The 21,763-nt window shown below is 52.4% G+C and overlaps 1 protein-coding gene across 2 annotated transcripts in view; it reads right to left on the minus strand.

Moving 5' to 3' along the window:
* LOC121303446 (microtubule-actin cross-linking factor 1, isoforms 1/2/3/5-like) overlaps positions 1-21,763 on the minus strand; it is a 69,461-nt gene that overhangs the window by 19,467 nt on the left and 28,231 nt on the right. For both annotated transcript variants that reach the window (XM_041234161.1, XM_041234160.1), the window contains 22 exons: positions 21,567-21,722; positions 21,265-21,480; positions 21,031-21,153; positions 20,573-20,809; positions 15,711-15,863; positions 15,186-15,419; positions 14,798-15,019; positions 13,984-14,514; positions 12,695-12,865; positions 12,442-12,565; positions 12,049-12,257; positions 11,603-11,920; positions 11,023-11,189; positions 10,675-10,831; positions 10,326-10,443; positions 9,951-10,013; positions 8,998-9,245; positions 8,767-8,896; positions 8,397-8,596; positions 7,092-7,599; positions 5,743-6,725; positions 4,891-5,394 (listed from right to left, as the gene is read on the minus strand). In XM_041234161.1, coding sequence (XP_041090095.1) covers positions 4,891-5,394; positions 5,743-6,725; positions 7,092-7,599; positions 8,397-8,596; positions 8,767-8,896; positions 8,998-9,245; positions 9,951-10,013; positions 10,326-10,443; positions 10,675-10,831; positions 11,023-11,189; positions 11,603-11,920; positions 12,049-12,257; positions 12,442-12,565; positions 12,695-12,865; positions 13,984-14,514; positions 14,798-15,019; positions 15,186-15,419; positions 15,711-15,863; positions 20,573-20,809; positions 21,031-21,153; positions 21,265-21,480; positions 21,567-21,722 — 5,772 coding nt within the window. The remainder of the gene's footprint in view (positions 1-4,890; positions 5,395-5,742; positions 6,726-7,091; positions 7,600-8,396; positions 8,597-8,766; positions 8,897-8,997; positions 9,246-9,950; positions 10,014-10,325; positions 10,444-10,674; positions 10,832-11,022; positions 11,190-11,602; positions 11,921-12,048; positions 12,258-12,441; positions 12,566-12,694; positions 12,866-13,983; positions 14,515-14,797; positions 15,020-15,185; positions 15,420-15,710; positions 15,864-20,572; positions 20,810-21,030; positions 21,154-21,264; positions 21,481-21,566; positions 21,723-21,763) is intronic.

Raw genomic sequence — 21,763 nt, forward strand, 5'->3', positions numbered from 1 at the left:
CAGCGCTGTGTGCAGTATTCCCATAGTTACACAATGCATTGCCACAGTCCACCCTGCTTTGCACAGTGATTGTGCAGTATTCCCATAGTTACACAATGCATTGCCACAGTCCACCCTGCTTTGCACAGTGATTGTCTAGTATTCCCATAGTTACACAATGCATTGCCACTCCACCCTGCTTTGCACAGTGATTGTGCAGTATTCCCATAGTTACACAATGCATCCCACAGTCCACCCTGCTTTGCACAGTGATTGTGCAGTATTCCCATAGTTACACAATGCATTGCCACAGTCCACCCTGCTTTGCACAGTGATTGTGCAGTATTCCCATAGTTACACAATGCATTGCCACAGTCCACCCTGCTTTGCACAGTGATTGTGCAGTATTCCCATAGTTACACAATGCATTGCCACAGTCCACCCTGCTTTGCACAGCGATTGTTCAGTATTCCCATAGTTACACAATGCATTGCCACAGTCCACCCTGCTTTGCACAGTGATTGTGCAGTATTCCCATAGTTACACAATGCATTGCCACAGTCCACCCTGCTTTGCACAGCGATTGTGCAGTATTCCCATAGTTACACAATGCATTGCCACAGTCCACCCTGCTTTGCACAGTGATTGTTCAGTATTCCCATAGTTACACAATGCATTGCCACAGTCCACCCTGCTTTGCACAGTGATTGTGCAGTATTCCCATAGTTACACAATGCATTGCCACAGTCCACCCTGCTTTGCACAGTGATTGTGCAGTATTCCCATAGTTACACAATGCATTGCCACAGTCCACCCTGCTTTGCACAGTGATTGTGCAGTATTCCCATAGTTACACAATGCATTGCCACAGTCCACCCTGCTTTGCACAGTGATTGTGCAGTATTCCCATAGTTACACAATGCATTGCCACAGTCCACCCTGCTTTGCACAGCGATTGTGCAGTATTCCCATAGTTACACAATGCATTGCCACAGTCCACCCTGCTTTGCACAGTGATTGTGCAGTATTCCCATAGTTACACAATGCATTGCCACAGTCCACCCTGCTTTGCACAGTGATTGTGCAGTATTCCCATAGTTACACAATGCATCGCCACAGTCCACCCTGCTTTGCACAGTGATTGTTCAGTATTCCCATAGTTACACAATGCATTGCCACAGTCCACCCTGCTTTGCACAGTGATTGTGCAGTATTCCCATAGTTACACAATGCATTGCCACAGTCCACCCTGCTTTGCACAGAGATTGTGCAGTATTCCCATAGTTACACAATGCATCGCCACAGTCCACCCTGCTTTGCACAGAGATTGTGCAGTATTCCCATAGTTACACAATGCATTGCCACAGTCCACCCTGCTTTGCACAGTGATTGTGCAGTATTCCCATAGTTACACAATGCATGGCCACAGTCCACCCTGCTTTGCACAGAGATTGTGCAGTATTCCCATAGTTACACAATGCATCGCCACAGTCCACCCTGCATTTGCACAGCATTGTGCAGTATTCCCATAGTTACACAATGCATTGCCACAGTCCACCCTGCTTTGCACAGTGATTGTTCAGTATTCCCATAGTTACACAATGCATTGCCACAGTCCACCCTGCTTTGCACAGTGATTGTGCAGTATTCCCATAGTTACACAATGCATTGCCACAGTCCACCCTGCTTTGCACAGTGATTGTGCAGTATTCCCATAGTTACACAATGCATTGCCACAGTCCACCCTGCTTTGCACAGCGATTGTGCATAGTTACACAATGCATCCACAGTATTCCTGTTACACAATGCATGCCACAGTCCACCCTGCTTTGCACAGCAATTGTGCAGTATTCCCATAGTTACACAATGCATTGCCACAGTCCACCCTGCTTTGCACAGTGATTGTGCAGTATTCCCATAGTTACACAATGCATTGCCACAGTCCACCCTGCTTTGCACAGTGATTGTGCAGTATTCCCATAGTTACACAATGCATTGCCACAGTCCACCCTGCTTTGCACAGCGATTGTTCAGTATTCCCATAGTTACACAATGCATTGCCACAGTCCACCCTGCTTTGCACAGTGATTGTGCAGTATTCCCATAGTTACACAATGCATTGCCACAGTCCACCCTGCTTTGCCGTGTTTTTTTATTGCTTTGCTTTACCTCTCTGTGTTTAACAATGCTTACCTATGCTCTACCAATGCATTCACTGTGCTTCATTCCACTTTGCTATGCTTCCTCTATGGGAAACTACTCTCTTTCTTCCTCTCTCTCTCTTTTTACACCTGTTTCCCATTCACCTCTTTCTCCCTCTCCTTTATATTCTCTACACCTGCATCTCTTCTCTCATCTCCCCATCCCATCTTCTCACTCGTTCTCTCTCTCCCACACACACTGCTCTCATTTCTCACTTCACTGGGATTCCCACTACCAATTTCCTGTGCTCACTCACTCACTGGAAAAAAAAAAAAAAAAAAAGCGCAGATCGAAACACCCGCACTATGCAGCACACACTTTTCTGCTGTTCCAAATTCCGAAACCAGCTCTTTAACAACAACGAGCCAACAGCAGCCCAGCCTTCAAATAAAACCCTAACGCCTCCTCAAACACAACGCGAGTTCAAAAACAGAAAGGCAGTCCCTGCTTATACCGAGACACTTGCGGAATCAGCCCACAGCGAGGTTATTTCAGTGGGGGTTGACGAGAGAGCTACACTTCAAGTGCTCCTTGCCTCTGTGCATTTCTCTCGGTGCCCTGAGCCTCAAATCAACGGCATCTTGCCAAGTGAGTAACAGCGTTCCGAGTGTCCGGGGGGTGGGGGGGTCGTAAGACTATTCCCAAAGGCATTCCCAACCCCACAGCCCCTGTCCAGTCATCGCATTGCTTCCCAGGATGACAGCCCTGCCCAGCTGCCCGAGGGGTGTATAGGAATTCAGGAACGCCACGCCCTGCAGGAGACATTCGGAGACAGCTGAGCTCCCACCTGCTGCTCGGACCGAGGACGGCACTCCGAAGCACAGCGCCACTCGGGAACCTCAACACAAGTGGCGCTGTTTTGTTTTTTTGTGCCCCGCCCCGTCCCCACCCCCCACTCAGAGCATTTGGAGGGCACTAGGGCAGAGTCAAGTTTGACTTTCCCTTTAAGATTTAAGAACACTGAAGTACAGGGTTTGTTATCTCGCTGTGTCTGACTAATGCTAACAGAAACGTCAAGGACAAACTTCTTTCGACGACTCTCCAAGCTTCTCTGAGTATTCCTGAAGTGAACACTACTGAGTGCAGGGACAGCAAGACGACTCCCACCTACAGAGCAGTCTGATCTACTCCTGGTTTTACCAGGAGTTTAGTAAGACACCTCTGTGCTTGTTCCCTCTACACTGGGGATAACCAAGCACATGTTAAAACAGGAGTCTTATTTCCACCAGCTGTGTGATGCAGTACAGTATCTGCCTTGCATATGAAATTGCTGGGAAGCCCCTGTACTATTACTGTGAATAGGCTGGCCTGGGGGAGCAAGACTGAAGGTCTGAAAGAGATCCGACACCAGTCCTGTGCTCACTCACTCACTGGGCTCTGACACCAGTCCTGTGCTCACTCACTCACTGGGATCCGACACCAGTCCTGTGCTCACTCACTCACTGGGATCCGACACCAGTCCTGTGCTCACTCACTCACTGGGATCCGACACCAGTCCTGTGCTCACTCACTCACTGGGATCCGACACCAGTCCTGTGCTCACTCACTCACTGGGATCCGACACCAGTCCTGTGCTCACTCACTCACTGGGATCCGACACCAGTCCTGTGCTCACTCACTCACTGGGATCCGACACCAGTCCTGTGCTCACTCACTCACTGGGATCCGACACCAGTCCTGTGCTCACTCACTCACTGGGATCCGACACCAGTCCTGTGCTCACTCACTCACTGGGATCCGACACCAGTCCTGTGCTCACTCACTCACTGGGATCCGACACCAGTCCTGTGCTCACTCACTCACTGGGATCACGACACCAGTCCTGTGCTCACTCACTCACTCCTGTGCTCACTCACTCACTGGGATCTGGGATCCGACACCAGTCCTGTGCTCACTCACTCACTGGGATCCGACACCAGTCCTGTGCTCACTCACTCACTGGGCTCTGACACCAGTCCTGTGCTCACTCACTCACTGGGCTCTGACACCAGTCCTGTGCTCACTCACTCACTGGGCTCTGACACCAGTCCTGTGCTCACTCACTCACTGGGATCTGACACCAGTCCTGTGCTCACTCACTCACTGGGCTCTGACACCAGTCCTGTGCTCACTCACTCACTGGGCTCTGACACCAGTCCTGTGCTCACTCACTCACTGGGCTCTGACACCAGTCCTGTGCTCACTCACTCACTGGGATCCGACACCAGTCCTGTGCTCACTCACTCACTGGGATCTGACACCAGTCCTGTGCTCACTCACTCACTGGGCTCTGACACCAGTCCTGTGCTCACTCGACACCAGTCCTGTGCTCACTCACTGGGATCCGACACCAGTCACCTCAAGTGTGTCTTATTACACTCATAGTGAAACCAGGAAAGGATCAGACTGCTGTGCAACAGGAGTCTCATTTCCAGCCCCGGTGTGCTGATCCACAGCCACAGAACCCTATACACACAGTACAGTATATACATATCTGTTAGATTACATACAGCCCTCTGTTTCACAACTCCCCCTGTTCAGGAATTTCAAGATCAGATGTGTACCCCTAACTTCAAAAACTTCAGAGCAAGTCAAACAGACTTGTCTGCTGCTCAGCGCTAGTTTACAGTTGATGGTTTTTCTAAACACAAAACTAAAAACAGAGGCACCGACACGTTTAACATACTTAATCAACAGCCAGCAAACAATATTAATTCCTCATTCTCCTACCTTGAAATCGGCAAGCTGTTGGCTGATGACCTCCACCTCGCTCCCCACCACTCCCTGAGCAGCATGGCTCTCCTCTGCCGTTCCCAGCAGGGTGTTCACCTCCCTCAGCTCCGCATAGAACTCCTCCAGCCTCTGCGCGGTCCCCTCCACCTGCTCCAGCCGGCCCCGAGCCCTGTCCCCCAGCTTGGCCCCCTGTCTGCTTAGGGCCTCCAGCTCTCTCTTGAGGGCCAGCAGGTCAGGACTGGCCCCCTCTCCCTCCTGCAGCATGCGTTGGGCCTCGGCGTTGCAGCCCTGCAGCTCTGAGCGGAGGGAGTCCAGGTGGGACAGGAAGAGCCGCACGTCCTCAGCCTGTGACTGCAGGGAGTCGGGGTCCCGCGCCACGGGGGCCATCCCGTCCAGCTCGTCGTCCAGGTCAGCGAGCCGGGAGAAGGCATCTCGAACCCGGATCTGGACCTGACTGACACCCTGCAGCCTGCCTTCCAGAGCGGAGCAGCATTCATACAGCTGGGGGAGAGAGGGGGAGAGGGGAAAGGGAGTAGGAGAGAGTGGGGAGAGGCCAGGTTGAGACAAATCATCTTTAACTTCAAAAATGCTCACAGAAGTGCAAGGTAAAACTGGAGGAAACGAAGTCAAACAGGCAAACGTTTCTGCTGTGCCTTCATCTGCATGCAGTTTATTACAATGCTTTTGCAATAAAAAAAAAACACATCTAGTTTCTTAAATACAATTAATAGTGTGAGTATGTACTCTTCCACTTTAAAATAGAGTAACTATTAACCACCCCCACTCTTACTGGCTCTCTCATCCACTCACAGTGCTGCCTTTACAAACCAGCCCCCTGTGCTCTCTCACCTTCTCCCTGACCGAGCTGAACTCCCTCTCTGCATCGCGGGCCTGCCTGTCCAGCAGTGCGCAGTCCTCCGCCTGTCCCCCTGCCGGGGCGTCCTCCAGCAGCCCCCTGGCCAGGTCCCTCAGATACTCCACCTGGGGCTGAACGGCCTGCAGACCTTCCAGCTGGGCCCTCATCTTCTCCATGCTCTTCCCGCTGTAGGCCTGCGGCCCCAGGGCCTCCTGGATCTCCAGCTGGTGCCTGGCAGCCTCCAGCTTCCTCTCCACCCCTCCCAGGCTGTCCCGGAACTCCTTCAGCCTGCCCGCCATCTCCTCCAGCGCGGCCGCGCGACTCTGGAGCAGCTCGGAGACCAAGTCCATCCGCCGGTTGGCCTCTGCCTTCTGGTCCCTCACCTCCTCCTCCCCGGCCTCGCAGGATTCGATCAGGAGGTCCGCAGAGGCGTTCAGGGTCTCCAGCAGGGACCTCCGCTTCTCTGCCTCCTGCCCCAGCGCCCTGGCTTTCTGCAGCCCCCTCTCCAGCTTCTCCAGGTCCAGGCTGACTTCCAGCTCCCCAGCCCTGGCCTCGCAGCTTTCAATCCAGGGTAGGAGCTCCTGGAGGTGCTGTTGGTATCTCTCTGCCCTCCCCAGGCACTCCCTGAGTTGGCCCTGCCTCTCCGAGGACTCCTTCCCCAGCTCCTCCCAGTGCTGTCTCAGGGAGCCCAGCTGAGCTTGCACAGCGCCCCTCTCCTCACCTGGGCCCACAGACAGGAGCAAGCTCTGTCCCTGGGACTGGATCAGCTCGTAGGTCCCCCGCTGCTGGTTCAGTCCTTTCTGGAAGTCCTCCTGCTCCTGCAGCTGGTCCTTCAGGGGCCCCAGGAGCCCGGAGACGGGAGGGGAGGATCGGAGCTCGTCCCTGCGTTTGTCCAGCCAGGTTCGAAGCTCGTCAAACATCTGCTGGAACTGCTGGGAGCTGGAGAGGGCGCTCTGGAGCTGGTTAATGCCCTCCGCTGTGACAGGGGACAGGATATATCTCAATACAGGATTACTGTGATTCATAACAGAAAGGGCAGATTGTTAACTGTGCACTTTATCATACAATACATTTACTATGGGGGCTGGATTTGCCTGAAATTTGTATCCAGGGAAAAACATAAGCCTTCATTTTCATTTTCCTAAATAGGTGTGTGTGTGTGTGTCTATGTATGTGTGTATATACGCATGTGTGTATATATATATCTATAAAACACACACAGACCTAGAGTTACACACAGTTCTGATCAAAAATCATACATTAGAAGCAAGTCTATTTTCTCCTACGTTTTGCTAAATGCATGATGAATGTGCCTGTCTGTCTGTGCGTGTCCTCCACCCACCTGCCCTTTCCTCCAGGCTCCTGAAGGGGGCGCTGACGGCCTCCAGCCTCTTCCTCAGCTCCTCCCGGAGGTAGGGCTCCCCGATGAGTCGGCTCAGCTCCTCGCACAGCTCCCGCGCCTCGCCCAGCTCCTCCCGGCTCTGCTCCAGCTCCGCCCGGACCCCGCTCGTCTCCTCCAGCTGCCTCTGGAGCGCGTCGGGTTGCGTGCTGAGCGCGGCCTGCGAATCCAGCCGCTCTCCCAGCTCGGCCAGCCTGGTGGACAGGCTCCCCAGCAGGGCCTGGTACCGAGCGCTGGTCCCCTGGGCCTGGTCGATGTGCTCCGAGCGCAGATCCAGCCGGGAGGTCAGCTCCTCCCACTTCCCTGTGACCGCACCCAGCTGCTCGCGCACAATCTCGCAGGACGGGGAGCCAGGCTCCGCCCCCAAAGGAGCGGCGTGCAGGATGCCCTCCGCGGACTGGGTGAGCTGGTGGAACTGGGGACGACGTGTCTCAAACTCCTTCAGCATGAACTGAGGGAACGAGAGAGACAGAGAGACAGAGAGAGAGAGAGAGAAATTATTCAGAGATGCCGTGTTTCTGTGTCTCCGGTCCAAACAAGTTTTTACTGGTAGTGAAGGGCCCAATATGTGGTCCTGATGAGTTCCTGCTTTTATTGTGACTTATGTTGTGTTAAGAATAAACTCTGAACAGCAGTATTATGTGGCTGTGTCAGTGTGTGCATCTCTCTGTGTCTCTCTGTGCATCTCTCTGTGTCTCTCAGTCTGTGCATCTCTCTGTGTCTCTCTGTGTCTCTCAGTCTGTGCATCTCTCTGTGTCTCTCAGTCTGTGCATCTCTCTGTGTATCTCAGTGTGTGTCTCAGTCTGTGTATCTCTCTGTGTATCTCAGTGTGTATCTCTCTGTGTCTCTCAGTGTGTGTATCTCAGTCTGTGTATCTCTCAGTGTATCTCAGTGTGTATCTCTCAGTGTCTCTCAGTGTATCTCAGTGTGTGTATCTCTCTGTGTCTCTCAGTCTGTGTATCTCTCAGTGTATCTCAGTGTGTGTATCTCTCTGTGTCTCTCAGTCTGTGTATCTCTCAGTGTGTGTATCTCCGTGTATCTCAGTTAGTATATATCAGTGTGTGTATCTCTCTGTGTATCTCAGTGTGTGTATCTCTCTGTGTCTCTCAGTCTGTGTATCTCTCTGTGTCTCTCAGTCTGTGTATCTCTCTGTGTCTCTCAGTGTGTGCATCTCTCAGTGTCTCTCAGTGTGTGCATCTCTCAGTGTCTCTCAGTGTGTGCATCACTCTGTGTGTCTCGGTGCCTAACCTGCACTTGCTGTCTCTGGGTGCCCAGCATGTTGGGGTCGATGGAGAGGGGTCCCAGCACACTCATCATCAGCTCCTTCTCGTTCAGCCAGGGCCGCAGCTGGGACTCTGCTGCAGTGAAGCTGACCAGCAGGCTGGCAGACTGCTCCAGCTGAGCCTGGCGCTCAGAGGCCGTCTGCATGGCTCGCAACCACATGGTGTCTGAGAGAGAGAGAGAGAGAGAGAGGGAGAATAAATACTAGATCCCAACCCTGGCTCCTGATCATTTCAATATTAATAATAATAATAATAATAATAATAATAGACTTCACTGAGGGGAGTGTGGGTTTCAAGCTCTGCTATTACCCCCCTCTGCACCCCCTACTCCTCACCGATGTCCTGCAGTGTCTTCCTCCAGCTCTCTGCCTCTGGGGAGTCTGGGTTCCACTCGATCAGGGATCGGAGGGACTGCTTCAGGTCCTCCACCTTCCCAGAGTGCTGTTCCAGCTCAGCTAGCAGGGCCTGGGGTGGAGAGGGATGATGAGAGACACAGCTTAAGATAAACTAGTACAGAGAGAGAGAGAGAGAGAGAGAATCCATGGAGTAGTCTGTCTGTCACTGACCTTGTTCTGTTGGACCTGCTCCTGCACTGCCTCAGTCTTGGAGGGAGAGGCCCCCTGGTGTAGATGCTGCTGGCTCAGGGCCTGCTCCTTCTCCTCCAGCCAGCTAGCGATGGAGGCTGCCTCCCTGCGGGCCCCCAGCCTCTGCTCCAGCATGGCCCCCAGGAGCCCCAGCCTCTGCCCCAGCTCCGCCCCTACAGACTCGTACCCGCGGCCAGCGTCCACCACGGAGCACTGGATCTCAGTCAGGTCTGCGGCAGGAAGGGGCAGAGCGTCAGAGTGCAGAACGGTTAGGCGTTTCTCATTCACAGCTTTAACATGTAGGGTCCCTCCTCAGCGTTTCACCAGGACAGGATGTGTGCACAGTGCAAGGCTATTGACTTAAGGGGGGTTTCAAGTAGTTTCAAATCTCACTTGAAATTCTCTGGTTTACAGACGTGGGACTGGAGTTGAAAGGTCACATTCTTTTGTATGTATTGATGAGGATTGTTCACTTCGAAAACAGAAATACTAAAATAAACTTTATATACTTTCAACTGAAACACAGAGAGACTTCGTCTCATCTCTTGTATTTAGTTTCTTTTGGTATTTTTAAAACAGTGTTTAAGCTATGAAAGATATATCCAATAAATAAAATATAGTGAACGCACACACTGACACACACACACACACAAATGCACACACAGCACGTTTCAGTCCCTAAAAAGACACTCTGACACAAAACTATACAAAAGAAAACATGTTGTTAGTTTTCTACTGATCAGGAAGCATTGTAAAAGCATAAACACTGAGGGCGAGGATTTCACTGCTGGGAAGCAAAGCGACACACTGGTCTTGTGAGGACAGGAATCGTGTGACTGTGTCTGAGTCAGTGTGTGTGTGTGCGTGCGCAGTGTGTGTGTCAGTGTGTGCTTGCCCTGTATTTCAGTGACTACACCCTGCCCAGGTAGTCTCACCTTTGCAGGTGTGGATCCCGTTTACACTGCTGGTGCCATCGGTTCCATGAAGCTGGGGAGGACCTGGGGTGAGAGACACACACACACATACACTCAGAGACGAGCAGAGCAACACACACACAGACTGACAGAGACACACACAGACTGACAGAGACACACACACAAGAAACTGCCCTTCCTGCACAGACACATTGACAAGCACACACATAGAGTTACACATGAGCATGCAAACACACAGGCACACAAAGACAGGCTGACAGGCAGGCCAGGGCAGCAGCAGAGCCCTGCACTCCACAGGGTAACACAGCTCTCTGTTCCTGATCTCAGACACTCCTCCTGTGAGATCTGGAACTGGGCTCTCAGGGGCTGGCTCACCGGCTCTGCTCTGGCTCTTGGGCGCCGTGATCTCGATGATGAATGTCTCCAGCTCGGCTCCTGCCCGGTTCATCTCCTGCACCCTCGCTCCTTGCGACTCCCAGTCAACCAGCAGAGCCTGCAGGGACAAAACCAGTTACAGTACCAGCAAACCCATCCTCCCTCCCTGAGGCTCCCACAGTACCAATTAGTACACCAGTCATAACAGCAGTTACACTAATTTACTCTAGAAGAGACTGCTGGGATAATAGCAGTTCCTACACCAGTGCACACGAACCTGCACAACTGTGTCAGGAGAGGTGGGATCACACCAACACCTGTCGCTGTTGTAAGACAGACAGACGCTAACCTTCAGCTCCTGAACCCGGATCTCCAGCCCCTCAGTACTCAGGGCTGGCTCAGTGGCTGGCAGCTGCTCCCGCACTCCTTGCAGCCACCTCTGGAGGGCGCCAACAAGCGATCTGAACTTATCCATCTGCAACTGGCAGGACTGGGCCTCTGCGGCTCTGAGAGAGAGAGGGGGGGGGGGGGGGGGGGGGGGGTTTATAAAAGGGGGTGGGGGGGGGGTTTGGGGGTTTTTTTTTTACAGAGAGAGATTTTTTGCATGTATCTGAAAATATTTGCATTCCTTCGCTGCAGGGGAGGCGGTTCTTCACAATTATCTCAGTCTTCCTGGGTATAAGAATGAGGTTCATACCTCTGCTTGACATTGGTTTCCAGTCGGGTGAACTGCTCGGACACCTCTCTGACAGTGTCCTGCAGGCGGTGTGTGTCTGCGAGGACCCCTGAGTCGCTAAGCTCCGCCCCCAGCGCTCGGAGTGTGCCGAGACTGTCTGCTTCCTGGGTCAGCTCTCCCCTCAGCTCCTGAACACAAAACAATACACCACACGCACACATACACACGCACACACACACACAAAAACAAACACAAAAACACCTGAGTCAGTGAACCACAGCTTCACAGATTTCACTCAAACCCCCCCACTCTCTACCCCCTCCTCGCACCTCTATCCTCTGATTGAAGTCCTGCATGTCTCTCCCTCTACCCCACTCTTTCTACCCCCTCCTCACACCTCTATCCTCTGACTGAAGTCCTGCATGTCTCTCCCTCTCCCCCACTCTCTCTACCCCCTCCTCACACCTCTATCCTCCGATTGAAGTCCTGCATGTCTCTCCCTCTACCCCACTCTTTCTACCCCCTCCTCACACCTCTATCCTCTGATTGAAATCCTGCATGTCTCTCCCTCTACCACACTCTTTCTACCCCCTCCTCACACCTCTATCCTCTGATTGAAGTCCTGCATGTCTCTCTCTGGCTGGCTCCCAGTCTCCAGCGCTCTGCCCCTGGTTTCGGTGAACTCCTGTATCTGCGAGGCCAGCCTCTCGAAGGTCTCCAGTTTGGGCAGGACCCCCCTGAGCTCCGCCTCCTTCTGTTCCTGCCCGCTCCGCAGGGCCCCGAAGCGCTGGCAGAGCTCCGAGAGCTCCCCCTGCAGGCTGGTGGCCGTCGATGCGTCTGCAGTCTGCAGGAACTGAGACACAGCCTGGCGGGTAGCTTCCACACTGCACTGTCGAGAGAGCAGGTCCCGGCCCAGCTTCTATAGCAGACAGAGAGAGAGGGAGAGAGAGGTATTGCTCTGTTCTGCTCACCTGTGTACCCCTGTATTGATCAGTATTGATCACCCGTGTGCCCCTGTATTGATCAGGACTGCTCTGTTCTACTCACCTGGTTGTGTGCGAGGGCCTCCTGCACTGCTCTGGCGGACGGCTGCACTCTGTCCTGGCCCCGCAGGGACCCCTCCACTCCCCCCAGCCAGTGCAGCAGCCCCCCCAGCCCCTCCTGCACGCTCTGAGACTGGGCCACTGCCGCCTGGAGCTTATCGGACCGCTCCAACACCGTCTGGGACAGGGCCTCGAACCGGGTTAGCAGGGAGTCTGTGAGCAGAACCAGACGAGAGACTGGGTCAAAACACAGAACCACAGGAGAGACACAACCAGAATCACAGGACATTGGGTCAGGGACACAAATAAAAGCACAGAAACTGGGTCAAACACACAGCTATCCCCAGGCACGCTAAGGCCCTATTCCCCGATGCTCAGGTGTGCTCAGCTGCTGTACCTGCAATGCTGCGGATGGGCTCTGGGCTCAGTCTGGGCTGCTCCTCGTTCTCCAGCAGGGCGCGCGTCGCTCGCTTCAATCTCTCTACCTGCGCCAGGTGATCCTCCAGCTCCCCCTGCAGATCCTGCACAGAAACAGTGACACAGACAGTGTCAGGGAGAGCACAAGTTAGTGATCAGGAAAGTGCTATTACAGGGGGCTCTGCTCAGCGTACTCTCCCCCACCACCTTCTTCCCTCTCTCTCTCCTCTTACCTTGGTCACGTCCAGCTGTCTCTGCAGGCTCTCTGGGTCGGTGGTATCGCTCAGCAGCCTCTCACAGTTCTGCTCCTGGCCCAGTAGCCACGTCTCCAGAGAGCCCGTCTCGTCCTGGTACTGCTGGTACCGCTCCAGGACCCGGGTCAGGTGGGAGCCCAGCACGGAGCACTGTGAGGGGGAGGGGTTACAGAAAAAGGAAAGGTTAGGAGACTTCATTCAGCTGAGACCGATACTCAAGATAACACAAGAACATAAGAAAATGTAGTGAGAGGAGTCTATTCAGCTCAAACCACCAACATGACTAGATAACCCATTCCACCCCCTCCCCACTCTCTGTGTGAAGAAGAGTCTCCTTCAGCAACATGACTAGATAACCCATTCCACCCCCTCCCCACTCTCTGTGTGAAGAAGAGTCCACAACATGACTAGGTAACCCATTCCATCCCCTCACCACTCTCTGTGTGAAGAAGAGTCTCCTTCAGCAACATGACTAGGTAACCCATTCCACCCCCTCACCACTCTCTGTGTGAAGAAGAGTCTCCTTCAGCAACATGACTAGGTAACCCATTCCACCCCCTCCCCACTCTCTGTGTGAAGAAGAGTCTCCTTCAGCAACATGACTAGGTAACCCATTCCATCCCCTCACCACTCTCTGTGTGAAGAAGAGTCTCCTTCAGCAACATGACTAGGTAACCCATTCCATCCCCTCCCCACTCTCTGTGTGAAGAAGAGTCTCCTTCAGCAACATGACTAGGTAACCCATTCCATCCCCTCACCACTCTCTGTGTGAAGAAGAGTCCAACATGACCACTCTCTGTGTGAAGAAGACTCCTTTCCATGACTAGGTAACCCACCACTCCTCTGTGTGAAGAAGAGTCTCCTTCAGCAACATGACTAGGTAACCCATTCCATCCCCTCACCACTCTCTGTGTGAAGAAGAGTCTCCTTCAGCAACATGACTAGGTAACCCATTCCATCCCCTCCCCACTCTCTGTGTGAAGAAGAGTCTCCTTCAGCAACATGACTAGGTAACCCATTCCATCCCCTCACCACTCTCTGTGTGAAGAAGAGTCTCCTTCAGCAACATGACTAGGTAACCCATTCCATCCCCTCCCCACTCTCTGTGTGAAGAAGAGTCTCCTTCAGCAACATGACTAGGTAACCCATTCCATCCCCTCACCACTCTCTGTGAAGAAGAGTCTCCTCCCCACTGTCCCAAGTCTGTCTCCGGTACTGGAGACACCTTTTAAGATTTCGATGGCATTACATATGAGTCTTTGCCTCACCTTGGCATGCAGCTGAGAGAATCTATCAGTAGCGTCCTGCAGCTTGCCCTGGACCAGCAGTCTGGTGGAACTGGGGTCCAGTTCAGACTCCCCCTCATCGGTACCAGAACCGGCCGCATCCTGAACCTTCTGCCCTGAGATGGTGATGAACCTCAGGTCGGCTTTGTGGCAGATGACGTCCTCGGAGAACTTCCTGTGCCGCTCGGCCCTGTCCCGCAGCCCCTGCGCGTCGCTCTGCCCTTCCCCCAGGGAACGCAGCTCCCGCTCGCTCAGTTCCATCCAGGAGGAGAACTCCCCGTGCTCCGTCAGGAACTTGTCCAGCTCCTCCCTCAGCCCCGCGGCTCTCTTGAGCTGGGCCTCGCAGCGGGACAGCCGGCCCTCATACTGAGCGCGCAGGCTGGCCAGGTCCGAGCTCAGCCTCTCCTTCTCCCCCGGTGCCAGGCTCTCGCCATGCCTGTCTAGGAAGGCCTGCGCTGACTGGGTGGCCAGGATGAAGGCTGGCTGCTGGGAGAGGAGCTCCTTGTGGTGTGCCTGGAGTCGGGTAAACAAACACATGCAATAAGAGACACCCTACACACCACGCCACGCCACAGAACACCATCGCAATCTCATTTACACAGCGTCCTTTATGCACAAGCATCCCAGGTCACTTTACAAAAACACACAGCTCCCCTCCTGGAAACCTGGACTGGGTCAAACTGCTGTGCAACAGGAGTCTTATTTCCATCTCTGTATAAACTACAATGATTCATCTACAAAACATCCACAATTAAAATTACTCTTCTTCTTCACCCTTTCCCCTTCCTAGCCTCACCTTCAGCCTCTCGCACTGGGACTCCAGACTCTCCTCCAGCTGCAGAGAGGCGGAGGAATCGAGCTGCGTCACCCCCATTCCGCTCCCCTGGGCCTGCTGGTGTTGCACTGTCTCCGGTCCCCCCTGCGTCAGGGCGGTTCCTGCCCCTCCAAGGGTCGACACCCAGCTCAGCAGCTCCCCGATCTGGGTCCTGTTCACCTGTAGCTCTTCAGCAGCCTTCTCCTGAGGGGCACAGCAGACAGACAGACAGACTGTGTTAAGCCCACGACTGCCACTGAATACAACAGGGACCATACATTCAACAGAATACCGCCACCTAGCACAGTAAATAAAAACACCGGTCTGGAGTCCACAAGTTAAAATACACTGCGCGCCTCTCTAGCCCCACCTTCTGGCTCTGCTGCTGCAGTGCCATGCTGAGTGCAGAGTCCAGCGCTCTCTGCGCGGCCTGGGAGCTCTCTCTCAGCGCTGCATACTGCCCCCGCGCAGCGCTCAGCTTCCTCTCCATCGCGGCGCGATCCCCAGGGGACAAGCGAGCCCCGCACTCCGACAGGAACTCCTCCGTGGACTGGATGAGCGCTGCAACACTGTCAGAGCGGGACTGGAGATCACTCTGTAGAGCCTGAAGAACACGAGCAGGTAGAGATACACTGAGATACACTGAGATACACACACACACACACCCTGAGATACACACACACACACTGACACACACTCAGAGCCTGAAGAACACACACACAGAGATACACTGAGACACACAGACACACACACACACACAGAGACACTGAGACAACACACACTGAGATCACTCTGACACACACTGACCTTGACACACGATGATGCGGTTTCTCCAGACACACTGTATATAACAGAGAGAGAGGCGCCAACGCTTCGAATCAATCTCAACTCTGACCTTGACCTCGCTCTGTTTCTGCTGCAGGCTGGTGACATCATCGGCACCGCCGGACTCTGCCTGCTGATTGGTCACTGTGCTGGATGCCTCGGCCAACCAGAGCGCCAGCTCGTCCAGCTTCTGAGCGCACTCCTGATGTTGCTTCTGAATCACCTGGGAAAGAAAAACAAGAGAAAGGGAACGAGAGAGAGAGAGAGAGAGAGAGAGAGAGAGGAGAGAGAGGGGGGGGTGAGCACTGCATCGCTATTCAATCAGACAACAGCAGCAGCAAAAACATACAAGAAAAAGAGAACACACACACACAAACGTTATTTCACACGACACCCCCTCCCCTCCCCTCCCCTTTCAACTTCAACAAGCAGGCTTCTCTCCTCTCTCATTCATTTTCACACTCACGCCATCTCTCGTCACACATTCGAGAGAAGCCTGACGCAGGAGGCAGAAGCGAGGCGGGGGCGCGCGTGTGTTTCTCAGTACACTGTTCTCACACACTCCCTTCTTCAGGTCTCGTCTCCAGGAATGGAGTATTACTGTGCGGACCAGAGCGAGACGTCTTATTTGGGAAGGTGTGTGACTGTGTACTGCATGTAAAAGCCAGGGGCGCCCCCCTGTCTCTCTCCTGTCTCCTGCTCACTGTGATCTCGCGCCTGCACTGGGTTGAGCATGACGTGTTCCGCTGGCGTTAGACAGACACACACAGAGAGAGACTGACAGACAGACAGGCTGACACACTGCCAGTCGTGTGAGGGTGGTTAGAGACTCTATAGGAGCCACTCCCTCCTCTGGAAGCAGGCTGAATTACAGAGCTACACTGAGGCTCTTATCACAGCTTGTAACTCTATTGCTGTTTGTTTGCTATGCGCTTGTCGTTCCCGTTGTGTATCTTCAAAGCTACTCTGGGAGACACAGAATCTGGAAAAAGCAAGACAGACATGTTAATACAGACTCTGCTTGGCTGGCAGGTAGCAGACATTATTCAGGCATTGTTGTTAGCTTCACTATCCGCACCTCTATACTGTATACATGCTAGTCTGGTTCAAACTGGCTGAAAGCTCCCCTTTAAAGTATCTAAACAAAACAGAGAACTCCACTCAACACTGCAGAGTCTATAGGAAAGAGATCCCAACACTGCAGAGCTGTATAGAGGTCTATAGGAGAGACACCCCCTCCCACTAGGAAAGAGAAAGAGAACTCTCCACACTGCAGAGCTGTATCAACGTCTATAGGAAAGAGATCTCAACACTGCAGAGCAGTATAGAGGTCTATAGGAAAGAGAGCTCAGGCGGGGGAGCTGCGTGAGGTCTCTAGGACACTGATCTCACACACTGCAGAGCTGTAGAGAGGTCTATAGGAAAGGAGTATTACTGTGCGGACCAGAGCGAGACGTCTTATTTGGGAAGGTGTGTGACTGTGTACTGCATGTAAAAGCTATAGGAAAGAGATCCTGTCTCTCTCCTGCAGAGCTGTACTGTGATCTCGCGCCTGCACTGGAAAGAGCATGACTGTTCCGCTGGCGTTAGACAGACACACACAGAGAGAGACTGACAGACAGACAGGCTGACACACTGCCAGTCGTGTGAGGGTGGTTAGAGACTCTATAGGAGCCACTCCCTCCTCTGGAAGCAGGCTGAATTACAGAGCTACACTGAGGCTCTTATCACAGCTTGTAACTCTATTGCTGTTTGTTTGCAACGCTTGTCGTTCCCGTTGTATCTTCAAAGGTCTATGGGAGACAGAGAATCTCAAAAAAGCAAGACAGACATGTTAATACAGACTCTGCTTGGCTGGCAGGTAGCAGACATTATTCAGGCATTGTTGTTAGCTTCACTATCCGCAGCTCTATACTGTATACATGCTAGTCTGGTCTCAACACTGCTGAAAGCTCCCCTATAGAGTATCTATAGGAAAGAGAACTCCACTCAACACTGCAGAGCTGTATAGAGGTCTATAGGAAAGAGATCTCAACACTGCAGAGCTGTATAGAGGTCTATAGGAAAGAGAACTCCGCTCTCCACACTGCAGAGCTGTACAGAGGTCTATAGGAAAGAGAACTCCGCTCTCCACACTGCAGAGCTGTGCAGAGCTGTATAGAGGTCTATAGGAAAGAGATCTCAACACTGCAGAGCTGTATAGAGGTCTATAGGAAAGAGATCTCAACACTGCAGAGCTGTATAGAGGTCTATAGGAAAGAGATCTCAACACTGCAGAGCTGTATAGAGGTCTATAGGAAAGAGATCTCAACACTGCAGAGCAGTACAGAGGTCTATAGGAAAGAGATCTCCACTCTCCACACTGCAGAGCTGTATCAAGGTCTATAGGAAAGAGATCTCAACACTGCAGAGCTGTATAGAGGTCTATAGGAAAGAGATCTCAACACTGCAGAGCTGTATAGAGGTCTATAGGAAAGAGATCTCAACACTGCAGAGCTGTATAGAGGTCTATAGGAAAGAGATCTCACTGCAGAGCTGTATACTATAGGAAAGAGATCTCAACACTGCAGAGCTGTATCAAGGTCTATAGGAAAGAGATCTCAACACTGCAGAGCTGTATAGAGGTCTATAGGAAAGAGATCTCAACACTGCAGAGCAGTACAGAGGTCTATAGGAAAGAGATCTCAACACTGCAGAGCTGTATCAAGGTCTATAGGAAAGAGATCTCAACACTGCAGAGCAGTACAGAGGTCTATAGAAAGGGCTGTAAACTTATGTAACATACTAATATTTCATACTGCAGAGAGAGGGAACTTGAGCAATTGAACCTTACTATAAATATACTGTATAAAAGCACACAGGGTGCAAACACTAACAAGCTCTTTGTTATTTACAGGATGGGTAGAGGGGGAGGTGCAGGCAGGCAGCGGCCACTGACTTTCCCAATACAACACAACACAGCACAGCACAGTACAAGGCTATCACAGGGGAGACACACACAGATCTTACTTGGTTTAGTGCGAAAGCCAAGTCAAACTGACCTCTAAGGGGCGCAATGTATCAGAACAGTGACTTACGGAATAGAATGTACAGTATGCAATACACAATGCAATACATCAGTGTCCAAAAAGAGATGTGGGTTACTGTCCAGTCCCATCACAGAGCTAACCGTGCAGGTGTTGCAGAGCCTGTGTGAAACTAAACTGAGTGTACGGGTGCTGTTAAACTAGAAAGATGAGTCAAGCATTTGACTCTAGTGCCTTCATCAGTGTTACTGAAACTAGAAGAGACTGAGTCAAGCAGAGCAGCGTTTCAGCTCTAGTGCCTTCATCAGTGTTACTGAAACTAGAAGAGGGAGAGTCAAGCAGAGCAGCGTTTGGGAACTTGAGCAGTTGAACCTTAACTATAAATAGACTGAGTTCATCTAGTGCCTTATCAGTGTTAAACTAGAAGAGACTTTCAGAGTGCAAGCAGAGCAGCGTTTGAGCTCTAGTGCCTTCATCAGTGTTACTGAAACTAGAAGAGACCGAGTCAAGCAGAGCAGCGTTTCAGCTCTAGTGCCTTCATCAGTGTTACTGAAACTAGAAGAGACTGAGTCAGCAGAGCACAGTACAAGGCTCAGCTCTAGTGCCTTCATCAGTGTTACTGAAACTAAACTGAGTCAAGCAGAGCAGCGTTTATCAGAGCTCTAGTGCCTTCATCAGTGTTACACAATGAATACATCAGAGTCAAGCAGAGCAGCGTTTCAGCTCTAGTGCCTTCATCAGTGTTACTGAAACTAGAAGAGACTGAGTCAAGCAGAGCAGCGTTTCAGCTCTAGTGCCTTCATCAGTGTTACTGAAACTAGAAGAGACTGAGTCAAGCAGAGCAGCGTTTCAGCTCTAGTGCCTTCATCAGTGTTACTGAAACTAGAAGAGACTGAGTCAAGCAGAGCAGCGTTTCAGCTCTAGTGCCTTCATCAGTGTTACTGAAACTAGAAGAGACTGAGTCAAGCAGAGCAGCGTTTCAGCTCTAGTGCCTTCATCAGTGTTACTGAAACTAGAAGAGACTGAGTCAAGCAGAGCAGCGTTTCAGCTCTAGTGCCTTCATCAGTGTTACTTCATCAGTGTCTAGTGCCTTCATCAGTGTTACTAGAAGAGACTGAGTCAAGCAGAGCAGCGTTTGGGCTCTAGTGCCTTCATCAGTGTTACTGAAACTAGAAGAGACTGAGTCAAGCAGAGCAGCGTTTCAGCTCTAGTGCCTTCATCAGTGTTACTGAAACTAGAAGAGACTGAGTCAAGCAGAGCAGCGTTTGGGCTCTAGTGCCTTCATCAGTGTTACTGAAACTAGAAGAGACTCAAGCAGAGCAGCGTTTCAGCTCTAGTGCCTTCATCAGTGTTACTGAAACTAGAAGAGACTGAGTCAAGCAGAGCAGAGTTTCAGCAGAGCCTTCATCAGTGTTACTGAAACTAGAAGAGACTGAGTCAAGCAGAGCAGCGTTTCAGCTCTAGTGCCTTCATCAGTGTTACTGAAACTAGAAGAGACTGAGTCAAGCAGAGCAGCGTTTCAGCTCTAGTGCCTTCATCAGTGTTATTGAAACTAGAAGAGACTGAGTCAAGCAGAGCAGCGTTTCAGCTCTAGTGCCTTCATCAGTGTTACTGAAACTAGAAGAGACTGAGTCAAGCAGAGCAGCGTTTCAGCTCTAATGCCTTTATCAGTGTTATTGATTTTATTCTGCTTTCCTTTATGCCCCCCTCCCTCTCTCTAGTCTTACTATTTGAATGGTTAACTTTATCTATACCATTTAAGACCTTGCAAAATCCCCCCGTCCCCCCCCCCCCAAGGCTGAAGATATTGCAGAGCGCTGCCTGCATCGTGTCTATGTGTGACGCTGTGCATGTATGTTGCGTGTGAGTGGAGAGCGTGTTTTCCTCCACGTGTATCCAGGCAAACCTTCGTCTCTTTCTCCGTTTCTCTCTCGTGCACCGCGATGGCGAGCAGCGCCTCTGTCCTGGCGGCTGCGTGCCCCGACGCCTCGCGGAAGGACCTCTGCAGCTCGTTTAGCTGTCTCAGTAGCTGCCTGCTCTGCTGCGGGGTGAGGTCCTGGGCACGCTCAGAGATGAAGAGCTGGATATCGAAGGCAATGGAGTCGAGGGAGGCAGAGCGCTCTGCCAGTCCAGCCTTCAGCTCCTGAGAGAGAGAGAGATTATAGGGAAGACAGTGAGGGACAGAGGGAGGAGAGGGAGAGAGAGACAGAAAGGAGAGATGGTGTGAGAGGGGAGGAGAGAGGGAGAAAAGACAGAGGATAGTGTGCGTGAGAGAGGGGAAGGGGGGAAATGTAAGAGGGAGGAGAGAGAGATTTAGAGTGCGAGACACAGATATTCAGACAGAGAGACATGCTGTGGCAGTACCTGCAGGTTGTGTGTGAGCTGGGGGGGGTCCCCAGGACACTCTGCCCCCCCCGTCTCTCCCAGCCAGCCCTGCAGAGCAAGAGCCCTGCCCTCCAGAGATTGCAACTCCGAGAGCAGCTTACACTGCAAAGAGAGAGGAGAGCGAAGGGTTAATACCAACACACAGGAGAGAGAGGAGAGCGAGGGATTAAAAAGGGTAAAATACCCAGCTGCCCTGTTCTCTCTCTCTCTCACCCTCTCTTGCTCCTGCGCAGTCCGGAGTGCCTGCAGCCTGGCCTGGGAGACCCCGTGCACGGCACTGTACGATCGCTGCAGGTTGCGTGCGTCCTTTTCTATCGCCAGCAGCAGCTGCGCGGGAACGTCCCGCGGGGGCGACGCCACGACACTCGCCACGTGGTCCAGCTCCCGAGCCACATCCTCCGAGAGGGAGCTCAGCTCCGAGTCCAGAGTCTACAGGGACACACACACACAGTATAGTATAACCACGGTGGGGATACTGCTCTGAAGGCAATCGCAGTGCATGTGCGGGCAGGTACCTCAGTCTGGCGGATGCTCTCCTGCAGGGCGCTGACGCTGCTCCCCATTGGCTGCTGCTGCTGCTCTTTGAGGCGGAGCTCGATGTGAAGGACCAGTGAGAGGAAGGCGACCAGGCGCTCGTCGTGTTCCAGACACTGCTGACGGGAGAGCGAGGGCTGGGAGGAGAGGAGAGAGGTAGAGAGAGAGAGAGAGAGTC

Source organism: Polyodon spathula, chromosome 32 (assembly GCF_017654505.1).
Source record: "Polyodon spathula isolate WHYD16114869_AA chromosome 32, ASM1765450v1, whole genome shotgun sequence".
Classification (NCBI taxonomy): Eukaryota; Metazoa; Chordata; class Actinopteri; order Acipenseriformes; family Polyodontidae; genus Polyodon; species Polyodon spathula.